This window comes from Cherax quadricarinatus, chromosome 20 (genome assembly GCF_038502225.1).
Source record: "Cherax quadricarinatus isolate ZL_2023a chromosome 20, ASM3850222v1, whole genome shotgun sequence".
NCBI classification, from domain to species: Eukaryota; Metazoa; Arthropoda; class Malacostraca; order Decapoda; family Parastacidae; genus Cherax; species Cherax quadricarinatus.
Genome location: NC_091311.1, coordinates 36,331,730 through 36,359,364, shown reverse-complemented (window position 1 = coordinate 36,359,364; position 27,635 = coordinate 36,331,730). Strand labels below are relative to the sequence as shown.

The 27,635-nt window shown below is 39.5% G+C and overlaps 1 protein-coding gene across 15 annotated transcripts in view; it reads left to right on the top strand.

The window, feature by feature from the left end:
- Positions 1-27,635, top strand: part of LOC128703787 (transcription elongation factor B polypeptide 3) — a 173,183-nt gene that overhangs the window by 105,853 nt on the left and 39,695 nt on the right. For 13 of the 15 annotated variants that reach the window (XM_070086944.1, XM_070086942.1, XM_070086949.1 and 10 more), the window contains 3 exons: positions 11,383-11,571; positions 25,166-25,225; positions 25,332-25,467. In XM_070086944.1, coding sequence (XP_069943045.1) covers positions 11,383-11,571; positions 25,166-25,225; positions 25,332-25,467 — 385 coding nt within the window. Of the gene's footprint in view, positions 1-11,382; positions 11,572-25,165; positions 25,226-25,331; positions 25,468-27,635 lie in introns of those variants that run through there. The other 2 variants (XM_070086947.1, XM_070086955.1) reach the window with 2 other exon arrangements.

Below are 27,635 nucleotides of genomic sequence, written 5' to 3'. Positions count from 1 at the left end.
TCTACTGAGGTAGTGACACCTTAAAAGGAAACACATTTGCCATCATTCATTCAATAGCTGTCTTGCCAGAAGTGTACAAACATTACATTTCAAATGACCCTCTGAACTGTAACATCCCCCTCCTTCCTTCCAAGAGCAAGCACTGTGCTTCTCACTTTCAAGACTAAAATTTTTATTAACCCCTTGACTGTTGCAACCCCCAATCCTGAGGTGTCTCCTGGTGTTGCAAAATTTAAAAAAAAAAAAACTTTTTTTCTTATGAAATGATAGAGAATCTTTTCCCGATTGTAATGACACCAAAAAAACGAAATTTGATGGAAAACTGACAGAATTATGCTCTCGCGAAGTTACCGACCTCGGCGATATTTACAAATCGGCGATTTCGCCCACTTTGAGCCCTATTTTCGGCTAATTCCGTTGTTCCAGTCGACCAGACTCATAGCTATTTCTTTAGAACTCCATTTTTTTCTATCGATTGAATACAAGAAACTGCCCATTTACCGATTTCAACTACCCAATAATGTGGTCAGAAATTTGCAATTTGGCCAATTTCACGAAAATTAAAAAAATATGACAATTTCAAAATAAGGTCCAGAATGAACAATGCAGACATTCCTGGATCTAAAATAACATTTTCTTTGTTCATCAGTCATGTCTCCAGGCCCCTCTGATATTACTCTTGCTTTCTATTTTGAATTTTTATTCAAACAAAAAATAGAAGACTTACTATTATGCAGACTATTGCAATACTGTAATAATTGTATAAATAACATCAACCCATTCATGACTGCATATTAGAATGGCTAGTTGGACATTTATTGAACAATGACATCATTTGTTTACTTTTGAACATTGGCAAAAATCAAACATTTCCCCTACTTTAAGCTCCATTTCCAGGTTCTTTTTATAGTAAAATCAATCAAAATCACCTCTATTTCTATAATATGTTTTCCATTCTATCAAATGAGACCAAGAAAATGAGAATACAACCATAAATACTATACGAAAATAGACCACAAAGTTGGCATTTTAATTTAAAAAAATGGTCAGAGTTTTTTTTTTCTCGTTATGCACTGCGTGCTCCAGGATTTTTTATATGGTGCACACTGACCCCACAGACCCATTCTCTCACATGTGGGCCTACCAGCTTTCTCCTGCTTGATTTGAAGCCGCTAGAATTTATGAGTACATGTATATATACGTCAAACACGGTACCTCGTAATGTGTATATATATGGCCGCGACAGTCACAGGGTTAATAACACGTCGGCCATTTCCCACCGAGACAGGGTGACCCAAAAAAAGAACAAACACTTTCTTCATCATTCACTCGACTGTCTTCCAGAGGCACACCTACACTACAGTTAAAATACTGCGACATATCAACACCCTTCCTTTGGAGAGCAGGCAGTGTACTTCCCACCTCCGGAACTAAAGTCTGGCTAACCAGTTTCGGTTTTTCCAGAATCCCTTCATAAGTGTTAATTTGCTCACACTCCAGTAGCATGTCAAGTCATAAAAAAACATTTGTATCCACTCCTATTTAATACGCTCATGCGCACTTGCTGGAAGTCCAAGCCCCTTGCTCACGAAGGTAGGGGTCATCCCTTTTCTAGGGATGACCCCTACCCTGTCTTCCTTCCACTACAGATTTATACACTCTCCAAGTCATTCTGTTTTGTTTAATCCTCTCTAAATGTTCGAACCACCTCAACAACCCCTCCTCAGCGCTCTGGATAATACTTTTATAAACCCTGCACCTTCTAATCTCCAATCTATGGATTCTCTGCATTATATGCACACCATGCATTGCCCTCAGACACGACATCTCTACTGTCTTCGGCCATCTCCTTGTTGCAACATTCACCACCCATGCTTCGCACCCATATAAGAGCGTTGGTACCTCTATACTCTCATGTATTCCCCTCTTCGCTTCCATGGGTATCATTCTTTGTCTCCACAGACTCCTCAGTGCTCCACTCGCCTTTTTACCCCATCAATTCTATGATTCACCTCATCTTTCGTAGACCAATCTGCTGACAAGCCCTTTTCCAAATATCTGAAAACAATCCTTTCATTACCTAAATTTTTTGTTATCCTCATCACCTTGCTCTTTCCTATGCTCACTTCTAATTTCCTTTGTTTACATACCTTTCCAAACTTGTCCACCACCTCTTCAGTTTCTCTGCAGAATCTCTCAAAAGCACAGTATCATCAGAAAAAGGCAGCTGTGACAGCTCCCACTTTGTGTTAGATTCTTCATCTCTTAATTCCACGCATCTTGCCAACACCCAAGCATTCACTTCTCTTACAACACCATCTGTAAATATACTGAACAGGCATGGTGATATCACACATCCCTGTCTACAGACCACCTTTGCTGGGAAATAATCTCTCTCTCTCCTACATACTCAAACCTGAGCTTCACTATCCTCGTGAAAACTCTTCACTGCTTTCGGTAACCTACCACCTATTCCGTACATTTATAACATCTGCCACGTTGCTTCCCTATCCACCCTATCATATGTTTTTACCAAATCCTTAAATGCAACGAAAACCTCTTTACCCTCATTTAAATACTGTTCACCTGTACGTTTTACTGTAAACACTTGGTCTACACATCCCCTACCTTTCCTAAAGCCTCCTTGGTCATCTATGGTCCTGCTTTCTGTTTTCCTCATAATTCTTTCAATAATAACTCTGCCATTTATTTTACCAGGTATACTCAACAAGCTTATTCCCCTATAATTTTTACACTTTTGTCCCCTTTGCATTTATATAAAGGAACTATGCATAATCTGCCAGTCTCTAGGTATCTTTCCCTCTTCTATACATTTATTAAATAAAAGTACCAACCATTCCAAAACTATATCCCCACCTACTTGTAACATTTCTCTTTTTATCCCATCAATCCCAGCTGCTTTACCCCCTTTCATTCTACCCACTGCCTCACACACAATTGGCTGATCACACCTACATGATGTTAAAACCCTTTGCCCTGTGCATGAAATCACTGCTACCCTATCTTCAATACTTAGCAGTTCTTCAGAATATTCCCTCCATCTTCCCAATACCTCCAACTCTCCATCTAACAACTCTCCTCTCCTATTTTTAACTGTCAAGTCTATTCATTCCCTATTGTTTCTAAACTTATTAATCTCACTCCAAAACTTTTTCTCATCAAAATTTGTTGATACCATCTCTCCCACTCTTATTTGCTTTCCTTTTAGGTTTTTTCATCACTCTCTTAACCTGTCTTTTTCTCTTTGTATATGCCTCCCTCCTTGTATCAGTTCTGCTTTGTAAAAATCTCTCATATGCAAACTTTTACTCTCTCTTACTACTGTTTACCTCATTCCACCATTCGCTCTTCTTCCCTCCTGCACCTACTTTTCTGTAGCCTCAAACCTCTGCTGAACACTCCAATACTACATTCTTAAATCTACCCTACCCCATACCTCTTCAACATCATTGCCTTTACTCTTACTAGCCCATCTTTCTTCCAGTAGTTGTTTATATCTTATGCTAACTGCCTCCTCCTTTGGTTTACAAATCTCACCTCTCTCTCTTACCTGCTGCTACCATTCTCCTTGTATCCCATCTATCTTTTACTCTCACTGTAGATAGAACTAAAAAATATGATATATTTGTGGCCCCCTTTATCAACATGCACATCCTGAAGTCTACCCATTAGTCTTTTAGCTACCAATGCATAGTCCAGTGAACTACTGTCATTACACCATGTATCATGTCTTGTGTACTTATCCTTTTTTTAAATTGTATTACCTATTACCAAACCCTCTTTCTGTACAAAGTTCAATCAAAGCCCCCCCCCCCCATTATCATTTACACCTGGCAACCCAAACTTACCTACCATACATTCTATAGTTGTTTCTCCCACTTTAGCATTCATTTCTCTTACCACAATTACTCTCACTTGGTTCAAAACTTCTTAAACACTTGCTAAACATCTCCCAAAATCTCTCTCTCTTCTCTACACTCCTCTCCTCTCCAGGTGCATAAACACTTATTAAAACCCACTCTTTGCATCCAACCCTTATTTTAATCCAATAATCCTTGAATTTATGCATTTATATTCCCTCTTCCATAACTGATCCTTAAACATTATTGCTTCCCCTTCCTTAGCTCTAACTCTCTGATACTCCTAACCTAATCTCTATTTCTCCCCACTGAAACTCCCTTAACCTTCATCTTTGTTTTGCTTAGAGGAAAGACATCCAACTTCTTTTCATTCATAACATTGGCAATCGCCTCTTTCTTATCATTTGCACTATATCCACACACACTCAAGCATCCCAGCTTTACAAAGTTTTTCTTCTTATTTTTGGTAATTTATTCAGAAGGGGTTACTTGCCCATTGCTCCCAGCATTTTAGTCACCTCTTATGACACGCATGGCTTACGGAGGGAAGATTCTTTTCCACTTCCCCACAGAGATGAAAGGATTTAGATATAAGAAGAACTATTAAGAAAATAGAAGAAAATTCAGGTAGGTGTGTATACATCATACTTCTTTCTTCTTTCAATGCACCGGCTGTATCCCACCGAGGCGGGGTGACCCAAAAGGAAAGACAAAAGTTTCTCTTTTTACATTTAGTAATATATACAGAAGAAGGGGTTACTAGCCCCTTGCTTCTAGCATTTTAGTCTCCTCTTACAACACACATGGATACATCATACATGTACATGAATGTGTAGTGTGCCTGAGTGAAAGTAGAAGTAGCAAGATGTACCTGTTTTCTTGTATATTTATGAGACAGAAGGAAAAGAAAAGACAGCAACTATGCCATTGTATAAAAATCACAGGTTTGCATTTCATATGCATTTGACAGAATGGTAGTACCTCCCTGGATGGTTGCTGTCTACCAACCTAAAACTTATACAGTACATTGGAACCTCGGCTTACGAATGTCCCACCACGTGAACTTTTCAGGATACAAACCATTGTTCGGTCGATTTTTTGCTTCTGGATACGAACGAAATTTCGGGATGTGCGTCCTTTCCCCTCAAGGTAGGTTCCTCGGTGAAGGGCCCTTGATCTAGAGAATTGGATCTGTGCTCCAGTTCCCTGGAAATGGGAAGTACAATGCCTGCACTCTAAAGGAGGGTTTGGGATATTGGCAGTTTGAAGGGATATATTGTGTATTTTTATACGTATATACTTCTAAACTGTTGTATTCTGGGCCCCTCTGCAAAAACAGTGATTACGTGTGAGTGAGGTGAAAGTGTTGAATGATGAAAGTATTTTCTTTTTGGGGATTTTCTTTCCTTTTGGGTCACCCTGCCTCGGTGGGATTCGGCTGACTTGTTGAAAAAAAAAGTATGTATAATATTATTGTTATAATAATTATTATTATTACAGTATTAGTATGTACGTGGTGAGGGACTCTTGATCTAGGGAATTGGATCTGTACTCCAGTTCTCTAAATAAATAATAATAATTATAATAATAATACATACGTATTAATAATAATACAGTGGACCCCTGGTATTCGATATTAATCCGTTCCTGAGAGCTCATCGAATACCGAAAATATCGAAAAGCGAATCAATTTTCCCCATAAGAAATAATGGAAATCAAATTAATCCGTGCAAGACACCCAAAAGTATGAAAAAAAAAAAATTTTACCACATGAAATATTAATTTTAATACACACAAACTGAAGAAGACATGCACAGTTACATGACACTTTCCTTTATTGAAGATCTGGTGATGGTTGATGGGATTGGAGGAGGGAAGAGTGTGGATGGTGTTAGTGTTTAGAAGGGGAATCCCCTTCCATTAGGACTTGAGGTAGCAAGTCCTTTTCCGGGGTTACTTCCCTTCTTCTTTTAATGCCACTAGGACCAGCTTGAGAGTCACTGGACCTCTGTCGCACAACAAATCTGTCCATAGAGCTCTGTACCTCCCGTTCCTTTACAATTTGTTTAAAATGGGCCACAACATTGTCATTGTAATAGTCACCAGCACAGCTTGCAATAGCTGTGTTAGGGTGATTTTCATCCATAAAGGTTTGCACTTCAACCCACTGTGCACACATTTCCTTAATTTTTGAAGTAGGCACAGTGGATTCCACAACTGGCATAGGCTTCTCAGGGTTAGCCCCAAACCCTTCAAAATCTTTCATAATTTCCATACTAATTCTCACCCTTTTTACCACAGGGTTGGCACTAGAAGCTTTCTTGGGGCCCATGGTGACTTATTTTGCTGAAACAAGCACCAAAAACAGTGATAATATGGATAATATGGAATGTACCGAATGTATCCTTAGATGTGTGCACACTGGCTGGCTTGTAAACACTGGCACACAAGGGGCAGTTCAGGCCACACGTGGACACGTCTCGTACGAATCGTATCGAATACCGGGTTTTCAATCGGATACCGAGGCAAAATTTTTGCGTTAAAATGCATCGAATACCGGATTTATCGAATACTGATGCCATCGAATACTGGGGGTCCACTGTAATACAGTGGACCCCCGGTTTGTGATGCTGTCGGTATCCGATAAATCCGGTAACCGATGCATTATATTGCCAAAAATTTGCCTCGGTTCCCGTTACAAAACCGGTATGCAATACGATTCGTACGAGAAGTGTCCACATGTGGCCTGAACTTCCCCGTGTGTACCAGTGTTTACAAACCAGCCAGTGTGTGTGCATCTAAGGATACATTCGGTACATTCCGTATTATCCATATTATCACTGTTTTTGGTGCTTGTTTCTGCAAAATAAGTCACAATGGGCCCCAAGAAAGCTTCTAGCACCAACCCTTCGAGACCAAGGGAGCTAATGACTATTGAAATGAAGAAAGAGATAATTGCAAAGTATGAAAGTGGAGTGCGTGTATCGGAGCTGGCCAGGTTGTATAGTAAACCCCAATCAACCATCTCTACTATAGTGAGCAGGAAAACGGCAATCAAGGAAGCTGTTCTTGCAAAAGGTGCAACTGTGATTACGAAACAGCGACCACAAGTGTTAGAAAATGTTGAGAGACTGTTATTGGTGTGGATAAATGAAAACAGATAGCACGAGATAGCATCTCTCAAGCGATCATTTGTGAAAAGGCTAGGCAGTTGCATGACGATTTGGTAAAGAAATTGCCTGCAACTAGTGGTGATGTGAGTGAATTTAAGGCCAGCAAAGGTTGGTTTGAAAGATTTAAGAATCGTAGTGGCATACATAGTGTGATTAGGCATGGTGAGGCTGCCAGTTTAGACCACAAAGCAGCTGAAAAATATGTGCATGAATTCAAGGAGTACATAGAGGCTGAAAGATTGAAACCTGAACAAGTGTTTAATTGTGACAAAACATGCCTGTTTTGGAAGAAATTGCCAATCAGGACCTACATTACTCAGGAGGAAAAGCTACCTCAAGTCTTAATGGAGGGGGATTCCCCTTCTAAACAATAGGTTCAACACATCCCCTCCTCCCATCCCATCAATCATCACCAGATCTTCATTAATGGTAAATGTTGGTTATTCTATTGTTATTGTAATTATTCTATTGCATTAAACTTAATATTTCATGTGGTAAAAGTTTTTTTGTTCATACTTTTGGGTGTCTTGCACGGTTTAATTTGATTTCCATTATTTCTTATGGGGAAAATTGATTCGCTTTCCGATAATTTTGGTTTACGATGAGCTCTCGGGAACGGATTAATATCGCGAACTGGGGGTCCACTGTACAGTGGTCCCTCAGTAATCGTCCGACTCGATAGTCGTCCTTCTCGGAAATCGTCCCGTTATTTCGTCCAAACATTGGCTCGCAAATGGTCCATTGACTCGCTAATTGTCTTTCGTCCTGGACGCGTACTCACGCTCTGAGCTGCCTCGGCCTCCCTTCCCAGCCAGTGTGCCATTGTTTTCCAGTGAGCGACGGTCCCCTCACTTGTTCATACGAAATATTTCATAATATTCCATTCATTTTAGTGCTTGCAAGTACTAAATAAGCTTCCATGGCTCCAAAGAAAGTTCCTAGTGCCAAGCCTTTGGTAAAGAAAGTGAGAAATACAATTGAATTTAAGAAAAACATCATTGAACAATATGAAAGTGGCGTATGTGTAGGCGAACTGGCCAGGATGTATAACAAATCCCGTACAACCATATCTTCCATCGTGGCCTAGAAAAAGGAAATCAAGGAAGCTGTTGTTGCAAAAATGCTGACAAAAATGAGATCACCAGTACTCAAAGATGTTGAGAAGTTATTATTGGTGTGAATAAACGAGAAACAATTAGCAGGAGATAGTCTTAAGACGTCGATTATTTGTGAAAAGGCTAGGCAGTTGCATAACGATTTGGTAAAGAAATTGCCTGCAGCTAATGGTGATGTGAGCGAATGTAAGGCCAGCAAAGGCTGGTTTGAGAGATTTAAGAAGCGTACTGGCATACACAGTGTGATAAGGCATGGTGAGGCTGCCAGTTCGGACCAAAAAGCGGCTGAAAAAATATGTGCATGAATTCAAGGAGTACATAGAGGCTGAAGGACTGAAACCTGAACAAGTGTTCAATTGTGACGAAACAGGCCTCTTTTGGAAGAAAATGCCAAAGAGGACCTACATTACTCGGGAGGAAGAGGCACTACCTGGACACAAGCCTATGAAAGACAGGCTGACGCTCATGTTCTGTGCTAATGCTAGTGGGGATTTCAAAGTGAAGCCGTTACTAGTGTACCATTCTGAAAATCCCAGAGTGTTCAAGAAAAACAATGTTATGAAGAGTAAATTGTGTGTGTTTTGGAGATCTAATAATAAGGCATGGGTCACGAGGGAAATTTTCTTCGAGTGGTTTGGCTGTAGTGTGAAGAATTACCTCCTGGAAAAGAAATTGGATCTCAAGTGCCTCCTAGTAATGGACAATGCACCTGTTCATCCTCCAAACTTGGATGACCTAATTCTAAAGGAGTTTGGGTTAATCACAGTAAAGCTCTTGCCCCTGTATACCACTCCTCTCCAGCCCATGGACCAGCAGGTCATTTCAAACTTTAAAATACTCTACACCAAAGCAATGTTTGAAAGGTGCTTTAATGTGACCTCACACACTTGACCCTAAGAGATTTTTGGAAAGGACACTTCAGTATTCTCCATTGCATAAGCCTTATAGGTAAGGCTTGGGAGGGAGTGACTACCAGGACTTTGAACTCTGCTTGGAGAAACTTGTGGCCAGATTGTGTCCACAAGAGGGATTTTGAAGGATTTGAGGTGGCCCCTGTTGAGCCTATTGTGGCATTGGGGAGTTCCATGGGGTTGGATGTGAGTTTGGAGAATGTGGAAGAGTTGGTGAAGGACCACAACAAAGAGCTAACCACTGAGGAGCTGCAAGAGCTTCAGCAGGAACAGCAACAGATCGCAGCTCAGATTCTTGCTGCAGAGGAGGAGGAAGAGAGATGGAAGAAGGTGCCTTCTTATAATTAAGGAGATTTTTGAAATGTGGGGTAGGATGGAAAGATTTATGGAGAAACATCACCCTGAGAAGGATGTTGCAAGCCATATCGGCAACTTGTACAGTGACAGAGTCTTGGCCCATTTTAGGGAAGTTTTAAAGAGATGCCAGAAACAGAACTCTCTGGACAGTTTTTTTTGTGAGACAGGACTCGAGTGACTCTCAAGCTGGTCCTAGTGGCATTAAGAAACAGAGAAGAGAAGCAACCCCAGAAAAGCACTTGGTACCTGAGGTGTTGATGGAAGGGGATTCCCCTTCCAAATAGTAATTCAATCTCTCTCCTCCACCAGTCTTCCATACACTAAAAAGAATCGCCAATAAAGGTAAGTGTTATGCTGTTAATGTTTCATTCATCATGTCTCATTGTATTGTTTATGTACTACATCTATATTTCATGTAAAAATTTTTTTTGTTTTAATACTTCTGGGTGTCAGGAATGGATTAATTGTATTTACATTATTTCTTATGGAGGAAAATTGATTCGAAAATCGTCTATTTCGATAATAGTCCCACTTCCAGGAACGGATTAAGGATGATAAACAAGGGACCACTGTAATAATAATTGTAATACGTACATATGTACTACTACTACTACTACTACTACTAATAATAATAATAATGTCATTTTTAGACATTTTTCGTAATTTTTTTTCATATTTTTGTGCCAAATGCTTCAAAATACAAATTGGTAACTCTCTGGGTGGCTGTAGGTACAGCTGCTACACTAGAACAAGGGTCAAAAGGAAGAGGAGGTGCGCTGCTCTGAGTGACTGCAGCAGACCCTTGGGATGCATAATTTTGTCTTGTACAAATTTCCTAAGTAATGCCACACCTGAAGAGACACTATTCGTGTATGATCAGCAAGAAGCTCAGGAAGCGATTAGAAAGTGAAGAAAGCTAGAGAAACGAAGAAGGTAGCAGCAGAGAGTGAGGCAGCTCACCACCACTACCACTGTGGCTGCCACTGTGGTTACATGTGTAACAACCTCACCACTAATCATAGATAAACACAAGCTAGGTGTGGGGTTATGGACTGGGAAGATACTAGAGTGGGAGAGTAAACGGCAAATGCTGTAGGGTGCTGCTGGCGTAGTCATCACTTGCCATATTATGGTCTATTTTATTCATTCTAAAGTATATACACCTACCATCCGACTTACGACCTGCTCGACTTACGACCACTCGACTTACGACCATGTTTTTTATGCCAAATTTCTGGGAAATAAACAACTATTTGTGTTGTACACAGTGTTTATCGTACACCTTACAGTATAAAATACAGTACTAACTGCATAAAAAGTAAAGTAAAACATGAAATACCAAAATAAAACAATAAAATAGTCATTACAGAAATGTTTTGTTGACATTCAGTAGTAAAGTTCGACTTACGACCGGTTTCTCGGAACCGAACTCAATCGTAAGTCGGATGGTAGGTGTATCATGTTTCTGTGTTATTAATATTGTTTATTATGTCATATTAGATGAATTGTGATAGATAAATAAGCCGTAGAGTTGATATTAGCATTATTTTGTCATGCCTCCTGAGAGGCTGGAATGGATTAATTGCATTTCAATTAATTTAAATTGGGAAACAAATCAGGATACGAACAAGATCACGGAACGGATTGTGTTTGTAAGCTGAGGTTCCACTGTGTAGTCATTTTCCTTTCAGTCAGAATCATTCATTCATTGTAATATAAGATAAATTGATAAATAAAAACCTGTATATGTTGTGTATGAACTTATGAGGAGGGTGAATATGAAAGTGTAAGAAAAGTATTTTGTATAAATTTAATGTGTTAATTATTGAATATAGACAGTTGGATGTTAGTCATATTGATAATAAAGAGCTTTAGTGTATCTGAGTTCTGAAAACTGGAAGGTGATAGATACCCCAAGTATTTCTACCTTCTTTTTCTTTCACAGAAACTAGAGGAGATGGAAACCTGGCGGGAAATGTGGATTCGCTGTTATGAGGAAAGAGAACGAAAGCTGAAGAATTTAACACAAAATCTTCAGCAGAAATTTGTATCAAAGGCTGAACCAAAGCGAACAACTAAACTGGCATTTGTTGATACTGCTGTCAAAGTACCAAAAAGTGTTGCTCGTGCCCAGGTATTGTGATTCTAGCTTTTAATATAAAATAATCATAATCATTTATTTTCCAATTGTAGCACAAAGATTTCTTACATGGGAAAGCCCATAGTTATGCAAAGCATTTAGGATGAACTTAAAACTAGGAATAATACTAATGAAATGTAAAATTATTGTGTGCGTGTGTGTGTGCATATGTGCGTGAGAGAAAATATAAAACACACATGATGGTGTAAATTAGTACTAATAACACGATTATCATAGTATGATGATAATTACAGTACATATGAATTGAAACATGAAAAATAACACGTAATACAAAAAGTGTACAGTAGGGTTAAAATTGAAAGAATTAGAGGCAAGACAGAACGTAGGATTGCAGATGAGCAAGGAGGTTTTAGAATGGGTAGGGGATGTGTAGATCAAGTGTTTACATTGAAGTATATATGTGAACAGTATTTAGATAAAGGTAGGGAAGTTTTTATTGCATTTATGGATTTAGAAAAGGTATATGATAGTGGATAGGGGAGCAATGTGGCAGATGTTGCAAGTATATGGAATAGGTGGTAAGTTACTAAATGCTGTGAAGAGTTTTTATGAGGATAGCGAGGCTCAGGTTAGGATTTAGATTTTGCCACCGAAGTGGCTAGTTTATTGTGCACCCCATATCCATCCTGTGGACGGTAGCGCGAGAGCATATGGATACACAAAAGGCCTAGGAACTAGGCCCCAAAGGGTTAACAGGAATACATATGGATTTATATCTACATATCTATAGTTCACTTATCTGTTACAAGCAAATTTAGGAAATTTGCTTAGTATATCTGGTATCTTATTTTCATTAATAAGATATCTTGACATGTCACATAGGTTATTATACTGTCTGTCTCTGTATTCCTCAATAAGTGGACAATTAAGCACATAGTGTTCAAGAGAATGACCATATGCCTGATCACATAATTTACATTTAGTTTGATCATCATCTGTGTGTCTCCCAAACTGCCAGAAGTACTTATAACCAAGCCTAAGCCTGGCCACTACAACATCAGTCAGTCTGTTCACATTGCAAGTTGCTCCATAAACATACTTATCTACGTTCATGTTATCATAGTGGGTTATAGATCTACTCAGGCTTCTAACTGCATTCCTATAACAATCATTTTCATTATTTACCTCTCTCCTAATATTATTCCTAATGCTAGACACAGTTATACCAAAGTTATATTCTACATTCTCCTTCTCGATACTCTTCTTGGCTAACATATCAACTTTATCATGAAGGAGTAATGGATCCCATCTCAGGTTAGGGTGTGTAGAAGAGAGGGAGAATACTTCCCGGTAAAAGCAGGTCTTAGACAGGGATGTGTAATGTCACCATGGTTGTTTAATATATTTATAGATGGGGTTGTAAAAGAAGTAAATGCTAGGGTGATCGGGAGAGGGGTGGGATTAAATTATGGGGAATCAAATTCAAAATGGGAATTGACACAGTTACTTTTTGCTGATGATATTGTGCTTATGGGAGATTCTAAAGAAAAATTGCAAAGGTTAGTGGATGAGTTTGAGAATGTGTGTAAAGGTAGAAAGTTGAAAGTGAACATAGAAAAGAGTAAGGTGATGAGGGTATCAAATGATTTAGATAAAGAAAAATTGGATATCAAATTGGGGAGGAGGAGTATGGAAGAAGTGAATGTTTTCAGATACTTGGGAGTTGACGTGTCGGCGGATGGATTTATGAAGGATGAGGTTAATCATAGAATTGATGAGGGAAAAAAGGTGAGTGGTGCGTTGAGGTATATGTGGAGTCAAAAAACATTATCTATGGAGGCAAAGAAGGGAATGTATGGAAGTATAGTAGTACCAACACTCTTATATGGATGTGAAGCTTGGGTGGTAAATGCAGCAGCAAGGAGACGGTTGGAGGCAGTGGAGATGTCCTGTCTAAGGGCAATGTGTGGTGTAAATATTATGCAGAAAATTCGGAGTGTGGAAATAATTAGGAGAAGGTGTGGAGTTAATAAAAGCATTAGTCAGAGGGCAGAAGAGGGGTTGTTGAGGTGGTTTGGTCATTTAGAGAGAATGGATCAAAGTAGAATGACATGGAAAGCATATAAATCTGTAGGGGAAGGAAAGAGGGGTAGGGGTCGTCCTCGAAAGGGTTGGAAAGAGGGGGTAAAGGAGGTTTTGTGGGCGAGGGGCTTGGACTTCCAGCAAGCGTGCATGAGCGTGTTAGATAGGAGTGAATGGAGACGAATGATACTTGGGACCTGACGATCTGTTGGAGTGTGAGCAGGGTAATATTTAGTGAAGGGATTCAGGGAAACCGGTTATTTTCATATAGTCGGACTTGAGTCCTGGAAATGGGAAGTACAATGCCTGCACTTTAAAGGAGTGGTTTGGGATATTGGCAGTTTGGAGGGATATGTTGTGTATCTCTATACGTATATGCTTCTAAACTGTTGTATTCTGGGCACAAGTTGGTCGTCTCCCACCGAGGCAGGGTGACCCAAAAAAGAAAGAAAATCCCCAATAAGAAAATACTTTCATCATCATTCAACACTTTCACCACACTCACACATTATCACTGCTTTTGCAGAGGTGCCCAGAATACAACAGTTTAGAAGCATATACGTATAGAGATACACAACATATCCCTCCAAACTGGCAATATCCCAAACCACTCCTTTAAAGTGCAGGCATTGTACTTCCCATTTCCAGGACTCAAGTCCGACTATATGAAAATAACCGGTTTCCCTGAATCCCTTCACTAAATATTACCCTGCTCACACTCCAACAGATCGTCAGGTCCCAAGTATCATTCGTCTCCATTCACTCCTATCTAACACGCTCATGCACGCTTGCTGGAAGTCCAAGCCCCTCGCCCACAAAACCTCCTTTACCCCCTCTTTCCAACCCTTTCGAGGACGACCCCTACCCCTCTTTCCTTCCCCTATAGATTTATATGCTTTCCATGTCATTCTACTTTGATCCATTCTCTCTAAATGACCCAACCACCTCAACAACCCCTCTTCTGCCCTCTGACTAATGCTTTTATTAACTCCACACCTTCTCCTAATTTCCACACTCCGAATTTTCTGCATAATATTTACACCACACATTGCCCTTAGACAGGACATCTCCACTGCCTCCAAGCGTCTCCTCGCTGCTGCATTTACCACCCAAGCTTCACACCCATATAAGAGTGTTGGTACTACTATACTTTCATACATTCCCTTCTTTGCCTCCATAGATAACGTTTTTTGACTCCACATATACCTCAACGCACCACTCACCTTTTTTCCCTCATCAATTCTATGATTAACCTCATCCTTCATAAATCCATCCGCCGACACGTCAACTCCCAAGTATCTGAAAACATTCACTTCTTCCATACTCCTCCTCCCCAATTTGATATCCAATTTTTCTTTATCTAAATCATTTGATACCCTCATCACCTTACTCTTTTCTATGTTCACTTTCAACTTTCTACCTTTACACACATTCCCAAACTCATCCACTAACCTTTGCAATTTTTCTTTAGAATCTCCCATAAGCACAGTATCATCAGCAAAAAGTAACTGTGTCAATTCCCATTTTGAATTTGATTCCCCATAATTTAATCCCACCCCTCTCCCGAACACCCTAGCATTTACTTCTTTTACAACCCCATCTATAAATATATTAAACAACCATGGTGACATGACACATCCCTGTCTAAGACCTACTTTTACCGGGAAGTATTCTCCCTCTCTTCTACACACCCTAACCTGAGCCTCACTATCCTCATAAAAGCTCTTTACAGCATTTAGTAACTTATCACCTATTCCATATACTTGCAACATCTGCCACATTGCTCCTCTATCCACTCTATCATATGCTTTTTCTAAATCCATAAATGCAATAAAAACTTCCCTACCTTTATCTAAATACTGTTCACATATATGCTTCAATGTAAACACTTGATCTACACATCCCCTACCCACTCTGAAGCCTCCCTGCTCATCTGCAATCCTACATTCTGTCTTACCTCTAATTCTTTCAATTATAACCCTACCGTATACTTTTCCTGGTATACTCAGTAAACTTATTCCTCTATAATATATACAAAATGATTTTAGTTAAACTTGCAGAGTGGAAACTGTAATAGTGAAGAATGTTAACAACATAGTCAAATAAGTCAGTTTATTAAAAGTCACAGGTTTTGGTTTCATCTGGTAGTTCATTCCAGGTTTTATTTGTGTAGTAACTTTACATAGTTAGATGTGCAGTTGGAATATCAAATGGAAATTTGCTTCTTAGTTTGATGCCCATGGATTCTGTTGCGGCTTTCTAGGAAGAATTAATTTTTTGTTGATATGACTTACTGTCCTAAAGATGTAGTTGTAAAATACTTGAATGTTTGGTAAATTTAAAACTTTGAATAGCAGTGATGTGTGTTGTGTAAATCCAGTATTTGATACCATTCTGGTTGCTACAGAGCACTAAATCAGGGATAGTTTGTGGGTTAAAATTTACAGAAAAAAAAGGTTGAAAGAATAAGTTACCTGGATTTAACAGTTATGGGAGGTGAATTATTGTTTGTGTGAGGAAAGAAAGTTGCATTGGTCTTTGTCATTAGTGAAACTTATTTTCATGTTATTCATTTGTGCATAGAAAATGATGAAGTTTAGATGCATAGTGAACTGAAAGATGTGAAAAGTGAAGAATTGAAAAATGGGATACAGGTGATGCTGATAAGCAATTACATGTTCAAATAATTTTTTATTAATAATGTATCCTAGGTAGTAGGTTGGTAGACAGCAGGACTGTAGTACCCCCTTGGGCGCTTTCTAAGTGAGTGTAATATGAAAGCCTGTAATTGTTTTACATGATGGTAGGATTGCTGGTGTCTTTTTTTTTTTTCTGTCTCATACACATGCAAGATTACAGGTATGTCTTGCTACTTCTACTTACACTTAGGTCACACTACACATACATGTACAAGTATATACTATATACATACCCCTCTGGGTTTTCTTCTATTTTCTTTCCAGTTCTTGTTCTTGTTTATTTCCTCTTAACTCCATGAGGAAGTTGAACAGAATTCTTCCTCCATAAGCCATGCGTGTTGTAGGAGGCGACTAAAATGCCGGGAGCAAGGGGCTAGTAACCCCTTCTCCTGTATATATTACTGAATGTAAAAGGAGAAACTTTCATTTTTCCTTTTGGGCCACCCTGCCTTGGTGGGATACGGCCGGTGTGTTGAAAGAAAGAAAGAAAGAAGTATCCTAGGTAGTAGGTTGGTAGACAGCAAGTGCCCAAGGAGGTGCTACAGTCCTGCCAAGTGAGTGTAAAACAGAAGCCTGTAATTGTTTTACATGATGGTAGGATTGCTGGTGTCTTTTTTCTGTCTCATAAACAAGCTAGATTTTAGGTACGTCTTGCTACTTCTGGTTACACTTAAGTCACACTACACATGCATATACAAGCATATGTACACACCCCTCTGGGTATTCTTCTCTATTTTAATAGTTCTTGTTCTTATTTATTTCCTCTTATCTCCATGGGGAAGTGGGACATTACTAAATTTATAAAGAGAAACTTTTGTTTTTCTTTTTGGGCCACCCTGCCTCAGTGGGATATGACCGGTGCATTGAAAGAAGAAGATATGAAATATCAAGAATTTTTACCCTTTACAGCATTGCCTTAGTGGGAGCCAGCAGATGTGTTTAACCCTTTGACTGTCGCAACCCCAAATCCTGAGGTTTCTTCTGGTGTCGCAAAATATTTAAAAAAAAAAATTGTTTTTTCTTATGAAATGACAGAGAATCTTTTCCCAATGGTAATGACACAAAAAGTATGAAATTTGATGGAAAACTTATGGATTTACGCTCTCGCGAAGATAGCGACCTCGGCAATATTTACGAATCGGCGATTTCGCCCACTTTGAGCCCTATTTTCGCCTAATTCCATTGTTGCAGTTGACCAAACTCATAGCTATTTCTTTAGGACTCCATTTGTTCTATAGATTGAGTACAAGAAACTTCCCATTTACTGATTTCAACTACCCAATAAAGTGGTCAGAAATTGGCAATTTGGCCTATTTCACGCGAATTAAAAATATGCCAATTTCAAAATAGGGTCCAGAATGAACAATGCAGACATTCCTGGCTCTAAAATAACATTTTCTTTGTTCATCAGTCACTTCTCCAGGCCCCTCTGATATTACTCTTGCTTTCTATTTTGAATTTTTATTCAAACAAAAAAATAGGATATTTGCTGTTATGCAGACTACTGCAGTATTGTAATAATTGTATAAATAATGTCAACCCATTAATGACTGCATATTAGAATGGCTAGTTTGACATTGGACAGTGATATCATTTGTTTACTCTTGAGCATCAGCAAAAATCAAACATTTTCCCTACTTTGAGCTCCATTTCAAGGTCCTTTTCATAGTAAAACCAATCAAAATCATCTCTATTTCTATAATATGTTTTCCATTCTATCAAATGGGACTAGGAAAATGAGATTGCAACCATAAAAACTGTACGAAAATACACCTCAAAGTCGGCATTTTAATCCAAAATTAGTGAGTTTTTTTTTTTCTCATGCAGTGCGTGCTGCAGGATTTTTTTATACTGTGCACACTGACCACACAGACCCATTTTCTCACGTGTGGGCCTACTAGCTTTCATCTGCTTGATGTGAAGCCGCTAGAATTTTTGAGTGTATATACGTCAAACACATTGACTTGTAAAACATATATATACGACTGAAACAGTCTAAGGGTTAACAATAATAATAGTAGATAGTAGGTTGGTAGACAGCAGACATTCGTGGAGGTAGTACCGGCCTACCAAGCGAGTGTAAAAAGGAAGCCTGTATATGTTTTACATGATGGTAGGATTGCTGGTGAATTTTTTCTGTCTTATAAACATGCAAGATTTCAGGTACATCAGGTCACACTACACATACATGTACGCATTTATTGTATACACACTCATCTGAGTTTTCTTTGATTTTATCTTAATAGCTCTTGTTCCTATTGCTTTTCCTTTCATATCCATGGGGAAATGGAATAAGAGTCTTTCCTAGGAGCAGTGGGCTAATAACCCCTTTTCCCGTATAGCTTACTAAAAAGAAAAAGAAGAAAACCATCAAAGTGGGATGTTTGAATGTTTGTGGATGTTTGAATGATAAGAAAGAGATGATTGTGGATGTTATGAATGAGAAGAAGCTGGATGTCCTGGCCTTAAGTGAAACAAAGCTGAAGTGGGTGGGAGAGAAATAAATGGGATTAGGTCAAAGGTTTCAAATAAGTTAGTTAAAGGAGTAGTAGCAATAATGTTGAAGGATATAAGTTATGGCAGGAAAAGAGGGAATATAAATGTATAAATTCAAGGATTATGTGGTGTAAAATAAGGGTTGGATGTGAAAAGTGGGTTATAGTAGGCATTTATACACCTAGAGAAGAGAGAAGTGTAGATGAGAGAGAGAGACTTTGGGAAATGTTGAGTGAGTGCATGGGGAGTTTTGAACCAAGTGAGAGAGTACTTGTGGTTGGGGATCTCAATGCTAAATTGAGGAAAAATGTTGTGCAGGAAGTAGTAGGTAAATTTGGGATGCCAAGGGTAAATGAAAAGGGGCAGCCTTTAATTGAGCTATGTGTAGAAAGAGGTTTGGTAATAAGTAATACATATTTTATGAAAAAGAGGATAAATAAGTATACAAGGTCTGATATAGCACGTAATGAAAGTACAGTAGGGCCCCACTTATATGGCAGGTTAGGTTCCAGGCTACTGCCGGAAAGCAGACCTCGTCGAAAAGCAGAACACCATTTTTTCCACTTATAAATGCATATAAATGCCAGATAACGAGTTGACACTAACATATATTAAGTTAGCAATAGAACTAGGCATTAAAAAACAATAAAAAGTAAAATACACACACAGTACACTCATTATTTACCTCAAAATATTTGTAGTCTTAATGTAGGGCAAAAGGTGAGTGGCATTTACTATAAGAAGTTAGATGTGGTAGCCCTCCTGACCACCCCAACCCACACATAATATACTATGGCGATGCTTAAAGCTCCATAGTGATAAAATGCATATACCATACACTCCTTACTACTACTACTACTACTACTACTACTACTACTACTACTACTTTCAACGTACCAGCCATATCCCACCGAGGTGGGGTGGCCCAAAAGGAAAAATGAAAGTTTCTCCTTTCAAATTTAGTAATATGTACAGGAGAAGGGGTTACTAGCCCCTTCAGATATTTAAGAACATAAAAAAGAAGGAACACTGTAACAGGCCTACTCACCCCTGCCCCCCCCCCCCCCCCCGGCCGAGAACAATGACCAACTAGTCAGGTCACTTCCACTTAAGGAAGGAGCATGGCACCAGACCTGGTAGCCAAAGCTAGTCAGGTCCAATTCACACCCACCCATGTATTTATCCAACCTATTTTTAAAACTACACAACGTCTTAGCATCTATGACGGTACTCGGGAGTTTGTTCCACTCGTCCACAACTCTATTACCAAACCAGTGCTTTCCTATATCCTTCCTGAATCTGAACTTTTCCATCTTGAAGCCATTGCTGTGAGTCCTGTCTTGGCTGGATATTTTCAGCATGCTATTTACATCCCCTTTATTTATTCCTGTTTTCCATTTATACACCTCAATCATATCCCCCCTAATTCTATGCCTTTCTAGAGAGTGCAGATTCAGGGCCCTCAGTCTATCCTCATAAGGAAGATTTCTGATACATGGGTTGGTAGACAGCAACCACCCAGGGAAGTACTACCGTCCTGCCAGATGACTGTGAAACAGAAACCTGTAACTGTTTTGCATGACGGTAGGATTGCTGGTTTCTTTTTCTGTCTCATAAACACGCTAGATAACAGGGATATCTTGCTACTCCTACTTACACTTTGGTCACACTTCACAGACACGCACATGCATATATATATACATACATCTAGGTTTTTCTCCTTTTTCTAAATAACTCTTGTTCTTCTTTATTTCTTCTATTGTCCATGGGGAAGTGGAAAAGAATCTTTCGTCCGTAAGCCATGCGTGTCATATGAGGCGACTAAAATGCCGGGAGCAATGGGCTAGTAACCCCTTCTCCTGTAGACATTTACTAAAAAAGAGAAGAAGAAAAACTTTATAAAACTGGGATGCTTAAATGTGCGTGGATGTAGTGCAGATGACAAGAAACAGATGATTGCTGATGTTATGAATGAAAAGAAGTTGGATGTCCTGGCCCTAAGCGAAACAAAGCTGAAGGGGGTAGGGGAGTTTCGGTGGGGGGAAATAAATGGGATTAAATCTGGAGTATCTGAGAGAGTTAGAGCAAGGGAAGGGGTAGCAGTAATGTTGAATGATCAGTTATGGAAGGAGAAAAGAGAATATGACTGTGTAAATTCAAGCATTATGTGGATTAAAGTAAAGGTTGGATGCGAAAAGTGGGTCATAATAAGCGTGTATGCACCTGGAGAAGAGAGGAATGCAGAGGAGAGAGAGAGATTTTGGGAGATGTTAAGTGAATGTATAGGAGCCTTTGAACCAAGTGAGAGAGTAATTGTGGTAGGGGACCTGAATGCTAAAGTAGGAGAAAATTTTAGAAAGGGTGTGGTAGGTAAGTTTGGGGTGCCAGGTGTAAATGATAATGGGAGCCCTTTGATTGAACTTTGTATAGAAAGGGGTTTAGTTATAGGTAATACATATTTTAAGAAAAAGAGGATAAATAAGTATACAAGATATGATGTAGGGCAAAATGACAGTAGTTTGTTGGATTATGTATTGGTAGATAAAAGACTGTTGAGTAGACTTCAGGATGTACATGTTTATAGAGGGGCCACAGATATATCAGATCACTTTCTAGTTGTAGCTACACTGAGAGTAAAAGGTAGATGGGATACAAGGAGAATAGAAGCATCAGGGAAGAGAGAGGTGAAGGTTTATAAACTAAAAGAGGAGGCAGTTAGGGTAAGATATAAACAGCTATTGGAGGATAGATGGGCTAATGAGAGCATAGGCAATGGGGTCGAAGAGGTATGGGGTAGGTTTAAAAATGTAGTGTTAGTGTTCAGCAGAAGTTTGTGGTTACAGGAAAGTGGGTGCAGGAGGGAAGAGGAACGATTAGTGGAATGATGATGTAAAGAGAGTAGTAAGGGAGAAAAAGTTAGCATATGAGAAGTTTTTACAAAGTAGAAGTGATGCAAGGAGGGAAGAGTATATGGAGAAAAAGAGAGAGGTTAAGAGAGTGGTGAAGGAATGTAAAAAGAGAGCAAATGAGAGAGTGGGTGAGACGTTATCAACAAATTTTGTTGAAAATAAGAAAAAGTTTTGGAGTGAGATTAACAAGTTAAGAAAGCCTAGAGAACAAATGGATTTGTCAGTTAAAAATAGTTGAGGAGAGTTATTAAATGGAGAGTTAGAGGTATTGGGAAGATGGAGGGAATATTTTGAGGAATTGTTAAATGTTGATGAAGATAGGGAAGCTGTGATTTCGTGTATAGGGCAAGGAGGAATAATATCTTGTAGGAGTGAGGAAAAGCCAGTTGTGAGTGTGGGGGAAGTTCGTGAGGCAGTAGGTAAAATGAAAGGGGGTAAGGCAGCCGGGATTGATGGGATAAAGACAGAAATGTTAAAAGCAGGTGGGGATATAGTTTTGGAGTGGTTGGTGCAATTATTTAATAAATGTATGGAAGAGGGTAAGGTACCTAGGGATTGGCAGAGAGCATGCATAGTTCCTTTGTATAAAGGCAAAGGGGATAAAAGAGAGTGCAAAAATTATAGGGGGATAAGTCTGTTGAGTATACCTGGTAAAGTGTATGGTAGAGTTATTATTGAAAGAATTAAGAGTAAGACGGAGAATAGGATAGCAGATGAACAAGGAGGCTTTAGGAAAGGTAGGGGGTGTGTGGACCAGGTGTTTACCGTGAAACATAAAAGTGAACAGTATTTAGATAAGGCTAAAGAGGTCTTTGTGGCATTTATGGATTTGGAAAAGGTGTATGACAGGGTGGATAGGGGGGCAATGTGGCAGATGTTGCAGGTGTATGGTGTAGGAGGTAGGTTACTGAAAGCAGTGAAGAGTTTTTACGAGGATAGTGAGGCTCAAGTTAGAGTATGTAGGAAAGAGGGAAATTATTTCCCAGTAAAAGTAGGCCTTAGACAAGGATGTGTGATGTCACCGTGGTTGTTTAATATATTTATAGATGGGGTTGTAAGAGAAGTAAATGCGAGGGTCTTGGCAAGAGGCGTGGAGTTAAAAGATGAAGAGTCACACGTAAAGTGGGAGTTGTCACAGTTGCTCTTTGCTGATGACACTGTGCTCTTGGGAGATTCTGAAGAGAAGTTGCAGAGATTGGTGGATGAATTTGGTAGGGTGTGCAAAAGAAGAAAATTAAAAGTGAATACAGGAAAGAGTAAGGTTATGAGGATAACAAAAAGATTAGGTGATGAAAGATTGGATATCAGATCGGAGGGAGAGAGTATGGAGGAGGTGAATGTATTCAGATATTTGGGAGTGGACGTGTCAGCGGATGGGTCTATGAAGGATGAGGTGAATCATAGAATTGATGAGGGGAAAAGGGTGAGTGGTGCACTTAGATGTCTGTGGAGACAAATAACTTTGTCCTTGGAGGCAAAGAGGGGTATGTATGAGAGTATAGTTTTACCAACACTCTTATATGGGTGTGAAGCATGGGTGATGAATGTTGCAGCGAGGAGAAGGCTGGAGGCAGTGGAGATGTCATGTCTGAGGGCAATGTGTGGTGTGAATATAATGCAGAGAATTCGTAGTTTGGAAGTTAGGAGGAGGTGTGGGATTACCAAAACTGTTGTCCAGAGGGCTGAGGAAGGGTTGTTGAGGTGGTTCGGACATGTAGAGAGAATGGAGCGAAACAGTGTGACTTCAAGAGTGTATCAGTCTGTAGTGGAAGGAAGGCGGGGTAGGGGTCGGCCTAGGAAAGGTTGGAGGGAGGGGGTAAAGGAGGTTTTGTGTGCGAGGGGCTTGGACTTCCAGCAGGCATGCGTGAGCGTGTTTGATAGGAGTGAATGGAGACAAATGGTTTTTAATACCGGACGTGCTGTTGGAGTGTGAGCAAAGTAACATTTATGAAGGGGTTCAGGGAAACCGGAAGGCCGGACTTGAGTCCTAGAGATGGGAAGTACAGTGCCTGTACTCTGAATGTTGCAGTTTAAAAACTGTAGTGTAAAGCACCCTTCTGGCAAGACAGTGATGGAGTGAATGATGGTGAAAGTTTTTCTTTTTCGGGCCACCCTGCCTTGGTGGGAATCGGCCAGTGTGATAATAAAAAAAAAATAATATAACAATCTTCCCTATGAGGATAGACTGAGGGCCCTGAATCTGCACTCTCTAGAAAGGCGTAGAGTTGGGGGGGATATGATTGAGGTGTATAAATGGAAAACAGGAATAAATAAAGGGGATGTAAATAGCGTGCTGAAAATATCCAGCCAAGACAGGACTCGCAGAAATGGCTTCAATTTGGAAAAGTTCAGATTCGGGAAGGATATAGGAAAGCACTGGTTTGGTAAGAGAGTTGTGGATGAGTGGAGTTGCTGTGTCAGCAGATGGGTTTATGAAGCTTGAGGTTAACCATAGAATTGATGAAGAAAAAAAGGTGAGTGGTGCATAGTTATCTGTGGAGACAAAAAAAACGTTATCTATGGAGGCAAAGAAGGGAATGTACATAAGTAGTATAGTGGTACCAACACTTATTTTGGTGTGAAGCTTGGGTTGCAAATGCTGCAGCGAAAAGTCTGCTGGAGGCAGTGGAGATGTCCTGTCTAAGGGCAATGTGTGGTGTAAATATTATGCAGAGAATTTGGGGTGTGGAAATTAGGTGGTGGTGTGGAGTTACTAAAAGTATTAGGCAGAGGGCTGAAGAAGGGTTGTTGAGGTGGTTTGGTCATTTAGAGAGAATGGATAAAAGTAGAATGACTTGGTGAGCTTATAAATCTGTAGGGAAAGGAAAGTGGGGTAGGAGCCGTCCTCGAAAAGGTTGAAGGGAGGGGGTAAAGGAGGTTTTGTGGGCAAGGGGCTTGGACTTCCAGCAAGCCTGTGTGAGTGTGTTAAATAGGAGTGAATTTAGACAAATGGGTTTTGGGACCTGACGAGCTGTTGGAGTGTGAGCAGGGTAATATGTAGTGAAGAGATTCAGGGACACCGTTTTTTTTATATAGCCGGACTTGAGTACTGGAAGGGGGTTTGGGATATTGGCACTTTGGAGGGGTATGTTATATATGCTTCTAAACTGTTGCATCTGGGTGCCTCTGCAAAGACAGTGATTATGTATGAGTGAGGTGAGAGTTGAATGATGATGAAAGTATTTTCTTTTTGGGGATTTTCTTTCTTTTTGGGTCACCTTGCCTTGGTGGGAGGGGGCCGACTGTTGAAAAAAAAAATAATAATTGTTGTAGCAGTAGTAGTCCAAATCTAATGACACTTTTGGAGCTCTGAGCATGTACATGTATTTGGTCAATAGTTACTATAAATTTAATCTCCCATGTACAGTATTACTATTCTATTTCCAGGCTATAAAATTACGATGTTGATTGCCAATATATTTGGTGGCAACTCATTTTCAGGCAAAGTGTGGATCATCGAAGCCCTCTGCAACTACTGGAAAACCAGGGAAAGCTAATGAGGTAGCAACACTGTTTATCTTCATATATTACTCTGTTCTAAGTCCAGGAAATTAAATTATAATATTAATGATTGTAATTGTATTTGTTGACATGAAAACAATTTCAGGCTAAGTATGGAACAGCTGTTCCTTCTGCAACAGCAGCAAAACCAGGGAAAGCAAATGAGGTGGCAGCACGTAAGACCGCAATGCAGAATGCACAGCGTGTAGAGAGGGCAGCTAATAACCCCCGACCTGTCTCTGGTGAGTCTTGGATTTCTTAAAGATGGTGTTCATTGATTTTCTAAAAAAAAAATGATTGTGTTTCTCTTTTATTTGTCAGACATTGCTCCACAATCAACAGAAGTTCAGTAAATGTTACTAGGTCCTTTTCCTTGCTTGGGGAGTGAGGATGTTCATGTATGTTAAAGATGATGTAAGTGTTATAAACAGTTGGCCCTTGAGCAGCATGGGTTTGAACTGCACGGGTTCACTTATAAGTGGATTTTTTCAATACATTGGAAAGTTTTCTGGAGATTTGCGACAATTTGATAAAACTTGCAGACGAACTGCGTATCCTAGAATTATAAAAAAATTAAGAAAAAGTTATGTATGTCATGAATTCATAAAATATATGTAGACACTGATCTATTTTATTATTACTACCATAAAATATACACAAATCCATTATAAAACATTAAAATTTATCAATTTATTCACACAAACACTTACTGATCATACCTGATGCCATTCACAGTTGAGAGAAATGTAAAGAAATGTAAAGATGCAATATTAAATCATAACTGCATAAAATTACCTGTAATACATACTGTACTACTGTAATAATTTTGTAGCCACCTCCTGTTGCTATTGCAGTGAGCTCAAGTGTTGTGAGTATCCGCTTAACTCTTTGACTGTCGCGACCCTAAATCCTAAAGTCTCTGTGTTGCAAAATTTTAGGAAAAAAAAAATTCTTAAGAAAAGATAGAGAATCTTTTCCCGATGTTAATGACTCCAAAAGTACGAAATTTGATGGAAAATTTATGGAATTATGCTCTCGCAAATTTAGTGATCTCGGCGAAATTTACGCATTAGCGATTTCGCCCATTTTGAGCCCTATTTTCGGTCAACTCCATTGTTCCAGTCGACCAAACTGATAGCTGTTTCTTTAGAACTCCATTTGTTCTGTAGATTGAGTACAAGAAACCACCCATTTACTGATTTCAAATACCCAATAATGTGGTCAGAAATTGTCAATTTGGCCAATTTCAAGCAAATTAAAAAAGATGCTAATTTCAAAATTGGGTCAAGATGAACAATGCAGACGTTTTTATCACTAAAATAACATTTTCTTTCTTCATCAGTCATGCCTCCAGGCCCCTCTTATATTGCTCTTACTTTCTATTTTGGATTTTTATTCACACATTAAATAGAAGACTTACTGTTATGCAGACTACTGCATTATTGTCATAGTTGTATAAATAATGGCAACTCATTTATGACTGTGTATTAGAACGGCAAAAATCGAACATTTCAAGTACTTTGAGCTCAATTTCAAGATCCTTTTCATCATGAAACCAATCAAAATTATCCCTATTTCTGTAATATGTCTACCATTCTATCAAATGAGACCAAGAAAACCAGAATACAACCATAAATACGATATGAAAATACACCTCAAAGTTGGCATTTTAATCCAAAAACATGGTCGTTTTTTTTTTCCCTCATTATGCACTGTGTGCTGCAGGATTTTTTTATACTGTGCACACTGAGGAGGCCTGGTCACAGACCGGGCCGCGGGGGCGTTGACCCCCGAAACTCTCTCCAGGTAAACTCTCTCCAGACCTATTTTCACATGTGGGCCTACCAGCTTTCTCCCACTTGATTTGAAGCCGCTAGAATTTTGGAGTATAAATACATCAAAAATACTGGCTTGTAAGATGTATATATACGGAGGGGCTCTGGTGGCCTGGTGGTTAACGCTCTCGCTTCACACGGTGAGGGCCTGGGTTCGATTCCCAGCCAGAGTAGAAACATTGGACGTGTTTCTTTCCACCTGTTGTCTATGTTCCCCATCAGTAAAATGGGTACCTGGGTGTTAGTCGACTGGTGTGGGTCGCATCCTGGGACACTGACCTAAGGAGGCCTGGTCACAGACCGGGCCGCGGGGGCGTTGACCCCCGGAACTCACTCCAGATAAACTCCAGATAAACGACCGAAACAGTCAAAAGGTTAAAACAGCATGCGATGCTAATCATCTCTGAATGAGCAGTTCGTCTCTCCTGTAAATTGCATATCATAGTAAAAAGTGACCTCTCGTGTTTCTTGAAAAAAAGCCAGACAGAAATTATGATGTATTTCCGTAAAGTTACATTGAGTGTGCCTGCCTCCTTCCCTCCCTTCCACCTCCTCTGCCTCTTCTTGCTCTGCCA